Source organism: Myotis myotis, unplaced genomic scaffold (genome assembly GCF_014108235.1).
Source record: "Myotis myotis isolate mMyoMyo1 unplaced genomic scaffold, mMyoMyo1.p scaffold_m19_p_4, whole genome shotgun sequence".
NCBI classification, from domain to species: domain Eukaryota; kingdom Metazoa; phylum Chordata; class Mammalia; order Chiroptera; family Vespertilionidae; genus Myotis; species Myotis myotis.
Window position 1 is genome coordinate 112,248,090 of NW_023416346.1, and position 7,765 is coordinate 112,255,854.

Below are 7,765 nucleotides of genomic sequence, written 5' to 3' on the forward strand. Positions count from 1 at the left end.
TTCCTCTTATGCTCAGAATTCCAGGTTTCAGAGAAACTAAAAAGGAGAAAGAGGATCCTATGCCAGTCCCCTTTGCTGCTTCATGTCTTCAGTGCTGGCCCCAAGAGATCACTAAATAAACCTCCTATTTTAGAGATGAGGAATTGGAGGACTAATGGGTTGTGATTTTGAAGTTACCCAACTGGTTGGTGAAACAATCAGCTAGTTACACAGGTGGTGATGAGGCAGGTGGTGATGTGGAGAAACCAACTGATTTCAGTGCCTGATAGAATTCGAGGAAGGAGGCAAGTGAGGACTGAAGAATCCAGGCTTCCTGAAACCTGTGTTTCTCATTATTTGCTTAGAAAGGGTGGGAGAAGAAATGTGAATTACACACCTGCCCAATATATTGATTTCAGAGAGGAAGGGAGAATTAGAGAGAAACATCCATGATGAGAGAGAATCGTTGATCGGCTGCCTCCTGCATGCTCCATACTGGGGATGGAGCCTGCAACCTGGGTATGTGCCCTTGACCAGAATTGAACCCGGGACCCTTCAGTCCACAGGCCAGTGCTCTATGCACTGAGCCAAACCAGCCAGGGATCACACCTGCCCAATATAATATCTCTAGAAGAATTCAAAGTTCTCACTTTAGCAAGCTTTTTAATCCCTTGTAATTATTATATTTCCAAATATTTATCCTCTTTGACATCCTGATTGCTGCCCCCAGCTCTCTACCACAGCATCTAAGACGCAGTGGGTGCTCATAAATATGAATGAAAATGCTTATTATAGCATCCTTAGGCCAGTGTTTTTTTCCAAATTTAAGGTGCATGCAAACCCCCTGGGGACCTCGTTAAAATGCAGATTCAGAGTCAGAAGCTCTGGTTGGGGCCTGTGATGAGCATTTCTACCAAGTTCCCATATGATACTGTTTTTCAAAGTCCCTGAAAAGAAGACCTCCCTATCCATATACAAAATATAAGTCATATTAAGTTTGATCATTCAATAAAAGTCTGCAAAGATGGAATAGAAACAACACTTTCCCCTTTTAGGCACTCCCCCCCCCCCCCCCCCACACACACACACACGCCAATAAAAGGAACAAATTAGATGCCAGGAATCAATGTTCCCTGTACTCTGCTCGGCTCGTCCCGGGGCAGGGAAGTGTGTAACGAAAGGAAAATGGGAAATGTCCAAGAGTTCTTAGGCCGCCGTTCCTCTTCCATTTCCAGCCTTGAAGGAGCTTCTGCTCCCTTTCGAACCGCCCAAGTCACTGACAAACACACGGGAGTGCAGCGCCTTGCCCCGCTCCACGCCCTCGTCGGGCGGAGGCAGCTGAAGGCTGATGCGCGTGCGTGTGCGCTTCGGCTCAGTATAAATAGATCCCAGGCGGTCGCCACTGGACAGAGCCGGGCTGCGGGCACCGCAGGCCATGGCAGGCGAGCACCACCAGTGGCCAGGCAGCATCCTCTACAACATGCTCATGAGCGCTAAGCAAACGCACGAGGCTGAAGCTTCAGAAGCTCGGGAGGCGCCCAGGGCGCGGGCCCGGGGCATCTGCTGGGGCTGCTCCTGTGGCGCGGTGCCCCCCTTGGGCGGAGAGGGTGCGCCGGGCAGGCGGACAGTGGCGGACCTGTACCGCTGCTGCTTCTGCGGCGAAGACCACCCACGGCAAGGCAGCATCCTCTACCACATGCTCACAAACGCAAAACAAATGCAAGAGGCCCCCGCCGTGCTGAGGGGCGCGTGCTGGGGTTGCGCCTGCGGCGCGGTGCCCGCGGTGGGCAGAGAGGGTCTGGCGCTCCTGTATCGCTGCTGCTTTTGCGGCCAACAGCACCCGCGGGCCAGCATCTTCTACAACCTGCCCGCGAGCTCAAAACAAATGCACGCGGCTCAGCCAGTGGCGCTGCCGGGGGCCCCCTGGTGGAACCCCTGGAGCGGCGCACAGAGGCGGGTGGCCCTCCAGAATCCACAGGTGGTCTGCGAGGCAGCCTCCGCGGCCCTGCTGCGGACCATGCGCTTCGTCAAGTACTTACCCTGTTTCCAGGTTCTGCCCCTGGACCAGCAGCTGGTGCTGGCGCGCAGCGGCTGGGCACCACTGCTCATGCTCGAGCTGGCCCAGGACCGCATTAACTTCGAGATCACGGAGACCTTGGAGCCCGGTTGGCTGCAGAGTGTCCTCACCACCAGGCGGCGGGAGACCGAGGGCGACGAGCCGCAACCTCTCCCTACACCGCCGCAGGAGCGTTCGATCCCGCCAACAGAGGCCAGGCTTTTGCCGTCAGCCGCTGAGGTCCAGGCTATTAAGGGCTTCCTTACCAAGTGCTGGAGCTTGGGCATCACTGCCAAGGAGTATGCCTACCTCAAGGGGATCGTGCTCTTTACCCCGGGTAAGGGTCCCAGCCTCGGGCTCTAGGTGTTCTCTGCTCAGTAGAGCATTGGGCAGTGCCTACCAGGACGCGGGGACAGGGGAGCGTCCGGGCAACAGTGAAGAAAGGGGGCTAATTCAGCACAGTGGGGGGAGTTCCAGAAACTACTCCTTGTGGGTGGTCTGCTGCCAGAAACTCAGCCTGGAGGAGGGGGTGTTTTGTTGAAGTTTGTACTTATCTCTCTATAACTTTCTGTTACTACACAAAAGTTTGTGCTTTCAAGGGATACAGATATTCCTTCTTGTCTAGTATCTTTTTGGAATATATTTTTATTGATTTCAGATAGGAAGGAAGAGGGAGAGAGAGATAGAAACAACGGTGAGAGAATCATTGATCGGCTGCCTCTTGCACGCCCCCTACTGGGGATGGAGCCCGCAACCCGAGCATGTGCCCTTGGCTGGAATTGAACCCGGACCAGTTCAGCTTGCAGGCCAATGCTCTATCCACTGAGCCAAACCTGGGCTTTTCTAGGCCCCGGGGCTTCTCTAGTCTTTAATCCAGTGACATAGCTTTAAAAAATTTTGTGTTTACTGCAAATTCGGCAACATCTCTTTCTGAAACGCAGTTCTGAAATTTACTAGAACCTTTTTGTTGTTGTTGTTGGAGAAACTCTATGAAGGCTGGCAAGAAAGGAAACATTTATTAACAACCCATAGAGATACCCTCCCCTGGGGACACTGTCAGGCAGGACACTGGACTTAGTGTCCCGTAGCTCTGTCTCTGAATGGTCATTTTTATGGTCCCAAGTAGCTGGACTATCTCGTCCTCCAAGTGTCTGTGAGTTTCAGGCTAGCGATGGGGCAGGAAAATGACACACTGGGGCCTGTGAGCAGGAACACTGTATTTTAGAGCTTGAACAGACCTTAAAGACCTCTTAATCAAGTCACTCTGTCCTCTACCCCATTTGCAGATTAGGTAGCCTGGTCCCAAGGGACCTTACTGCAAACCAAATGGCCAATGAGTTGCGGAACAAGGTCCTCCTATCTCCTGGGCCCAATGTCTGTTGGGTGCTGGACACGCTCTTCCACACAGTACAACCAACTCATGGCATAACACCTTCCTGGGGAGCCCAGCCCCTAGTCTCAAGTATGTCCTAATACTAAAGCCATCTTCAACCAGAATCCATCTCAAAGGGTCACAGTAGACATGAAGTTTCCAGGCAGCTTGAGTTGGGATAGTTTTCATAACATGTATTTTCCTGACACCAGGAGTCTCAGGTTATGTCTTACCTCCTGCCTAGCATTTTTTAAAATAATAGCGATATTTCTTTTTTATAACGTTTTAAACTATAGTTTTATTGATTTCAGAGAGGAAGAGGAAGAGAGAGATAGGAACATCAATGATGAGAGAGAATCCTGCATTGGCTGCCTCCTATACTCCCCCTACTGGGGATCCAGCCGGAAACCTGGGCACATGCCCTTGACTGGAATTGAACCAGGGACCCTTCAGTCTGAAGGCCGAGGCTCTATCCACTGAGCCAAAGCAGCTAGGGTGTGCCTAGCATTTTTGAAGGGGTATAGAGCACTATTTGGTGGGGAAATGATTCATTTAGAACTCACATTTCAGACCTAAAGACCTCAGTTCATCCCAGAGATCATTATAGGTCACCTTTTGCTTATATAACTGTTTTCCAAACTTGCCAGTGCATTAGAAACACTTGGGTGGGGAGGGGCACGGGGATTGTTTAAAATCTTCTTAGGCCTCTCCCCTAGAGATTCTGATTCAGTAGCTCTGGTCCAGTCTGCAACTCTGCATTCATCACAAGTGTCCCTGGTGGTTCTTAAGATCATTGGGAAATAGTTTTCTCCCTCCTTCAGCCTCTGCTATTAAACATCTACCATGTGCTTTGTTCTGTTGGAATACAAAGGTAAGATAGGGGCTCAGTTTCCAGAAGTTTACATTTCACTAGTTTCCCTCTTTTCCTCCACCCTGTTAGCCCGTCTCTCTCTCCCTCCCCCACCCCCCTCTCTCTCCTCCCTTATTCTTACTTTGTTGCTTGGAATCTTCCCAATATGAGTTTAGCCAGCTAAGCTAAGCTATTTGCGTTTCAAACACAAATGCACCTGTATTGGAGAGAAAAGAAAAGCCTGTTAAATGTGTGTTGTGTCCTTTCTTTGCTGTTTATCCTTTTTTATCCTCTGATCTTTTTGTTTATTTTTTTTAACTGTGGAGTTTAACTAAACACCTGTTTTCCTCCCTGAATTTATGTTAAAGGCAATTTTTTTTTTTTTTTTTTTTGCGGGGGCTGGGGGGAGCCACACTGCGGGGAGGGGTGAGGTGGAAATGGAAGGGTGTGGCATGAAAGCTGAGGAAAGTGATGTGAAATTTTCAAGATAAAGTTTTAATGATCCATAAATCTAGTCCTGGAGGAGCTTCAGAATTTCTGTGGAGTTTCATGCAAGCCTCTTTTTACTCTAACCAGTGGAATTCAGACCCAGCAAAGTTGGGTCTCGAGCCTGGATAATGAGCTGTAGGTAAGAGGGGATGTTAATATGTGGGCTGGGATCATCAGAATTGGAATATGGATCAGAGATGCTGCTTTTGTTCTAATTTTATTGATCAAATTTGGTATTTGCCTATATTAGGCATGACTCATCTATTGCCATTATTATTTTTTAAAGGACACTGGTTCTGCTACTCTGTGATGATTAGCATGGTGCTTTTAAAATACTTTCTGCTCAATACAGTCAATAAAAAAGGGAAAAATACTTTCTGTTGGATTTTGTAGAAAAAGAGAAGGAAAATGATTGCAATCATTATTGACATCATTTAAACAGAACGGTAAATTGGTAATTACTTAAATATAAGTTAAAGACTTTAAGGTAATATTAATATAATGGAGAATCAACGGAATTTCAAAAGCAGCCTCTTCTTACCACCTTCTTAAATTAAAAAGCACTTCATCTTTCCTGTATTATATTTCACTCAGTTTTACTTGGGTGTCACATTGGACTGAAAGAAGGTCACTGTTCTCTATTTGAAAAGTTACTTTTGAACCATGTTGCAATCCATGATGTCTTCATGTTAACTTTTTAACCTTTTAATGGCTGTAAAACAATGCTCACAAAGACTTCTTACTGTAAAGTAATATATATATATTTTAAAAGAGCCTTTTGGAATGCTCCTTAGAATTGCTTTTTTTTTTTTTACTTTCCCCAATACAGAAATTATGGTACAATGAGCTAAGTGGTCAGTGTTATCTCTTAAGTTATTATAGGACTCAAGACTAAAATCAGCCTGCAGGCAAATAATTAAAATGAGACTGTGAGTCATCGTTTGTGGATGTGAAGTTTACCACCATCAGCTGGATAGTTATTACAATGGTGGAAAATTCCAGGGAGGATGATAAAATATTTTTCATCTAGCAAAACTTCTTGTCATTATACAATGGCCTGTTTCCCACAGGTAAATGGCAAAGTGCTCACATTCTGAGATAATTTTACTTTCTTCATATTTGCACAGATAGTGAACTGGAGCAATGATGCATTAAACTATATTCTACTGTCATAGTGAATGAAGTGTGTGTTTGTTGGCTCAGGGCCAGCAGTTTTTAAGTGTGAGGATACAAACATAGTGGATAATAAAGAAGAATAATTCTATGATGCTTCAGTCTTGAAAGCATTGTTTTTGAAAACTTAGAACTGGCTCGGCATTTATCCTTGCTCTAGAAAGCCCTTTATACCAGGAAGCTGAGCTCTTGTTTAGTTTGGGGAGGGGCAGAAATGGATATATTGAAACAAAGGAGTCTGTGAGTGAGCTGTTAATAACAAATAAATTTTTCTCCCATTCTCTCTTCCAGACCTGCCAGGCCTGCGGTGTGTGAAGTACATTCAGGGACTTCAGTGGGGAACTCAGCAAATCCTCGGCGAACACACCAGGATGATGTACAGAGGGTACCATGTCAGAGTCGCTGAACTGAATAGCGTCCTTTTCCAGCTTAGATTCATCAGTGCCAATGCTGTTACTGAACTGTTCTTCAGGTCCATCATCGGCGCTGTCAGCATGGATGATATGATGCTGGAAATGCTCTGTACGACTTTATAAAGGCATATACACAAGTGCAGTTCACCATGAAGCGATAAGGAATAGTGGGCAAAAGAGTGTAAAATGGCATTCAATAAACTTTCTTATTATTTTTACATGCCATGCATAGTATTTTTGTAATCAATTAAAGAAAAACTTTAGTCACAGACAAGTAGAAAATCCTCTGTATCATACCGGTTCATTGTGAAGGAAAATATTTGCAACAGGTAACGTATCTCTGTACATCTTTAAGAGCAGAGTAGTACACTAATAAGCTATTTTCACATGTTTAGTGACTCTCCACTGACCCTGCTAAAATCAAATTTGTACTATTAAGTCTTAATAAATGTTAAGGTGTTAGCTATTAACTTGATTGCAAAAGGTTTCATCATAATTGAAGACTTACCTCGATGTGGGGTTGGGGGGACGAGAAGAGATAAACCAAAGAACTTATATACTTTGCATAGCCCATGGTCATGGGCAATAGGGTAGTGAAGACCTGGGGGTGGGTGGGTAGGGACTGGGAGGAGGGAGGAAAGGGAAATGGGAGATACATGTAACACTATCAACAATAAAAATACATTTAGAAACATCAAGAATGTCTTAAAACCTAGCCAACATAAACAAAAATTAAGTTATCTTTATACATTATGGCATTTAATATTAGGACATGCCAGTGTCAGTGAGGATAGCCTTATGTCTGGCTTCATTTCCACTTCCATCTGCTGTATGGAAGACTATCTTTGTACCAAGTACAGTCAAGTGGCCGCCTGTAATCATAGGGGCACCTGAAAGTGAAGTAGGAGTTTTTCAAAGTTTTAGTTTGGGATTTTTCTGTACACGGTAAATAAAGTCCAACAAGAAATGCACATTCTATAATTCCAGAAAGCTCAACCTCATATAAACCCCCAATTATAGCTCACCTTTTAGATACATTATATATGTAACTGTCACATTGAACAAGTGTGGCACAAAATCATAAAGTGATTTTATTGTTGGCTCCTGGTGCCCCTTTAAATGCCATCTGTAGAACTAGTTCTTCTTTGTCTCTGAATAAAATATATGGCACTAAATGTTTATTCACTTATAGGTAATAAATTGCCCATTAATGATTACTACATCTAGACCCATTGGTAGGAGTCTTCAGCTTTCTTTTGTGTAGTCTGGTGAATCCTATGGACATCTTAGAATCAGGCTCCCAGAATAATTCAGCAAATAAAATACTTTGGAACACAAAGGTAATATGTCAAAACATACTAAAAATGTTAAATTTTAAAGATATTTTAAAATGTGGCATAGGTGCTTCCTTATCAACACATTAAATACTAAAC

General features: G+C 44.8%; 1 protein-coding gene across 1 annotated transcript; it reads left to right on the forward strand.

Annotated features, from left to right (window-relative positions):
* The first annotated feature begins 1,414 nt into the window (after window positions 1-1,414).
* NR0B1 (nuclear receptor subfamily 0 group B member 1) lies at window positions 1,415-6,455 on the forward strand. The gene is made up of 2 exons (XM_036304061.1): window positions 1,415-2,372; window positions 6,211-6,455. The coding sequence occupies exons 1-2, from the start codon at window positions 1,415-1,417 to the stop codon at window positions 6,453-6,455; spliced, it is 1,203 nt and encodes a 400-aa protein (XP_036159954.1).
* Window positions 6,456-7,765: the final 1,310 nt, after the last annotated feature.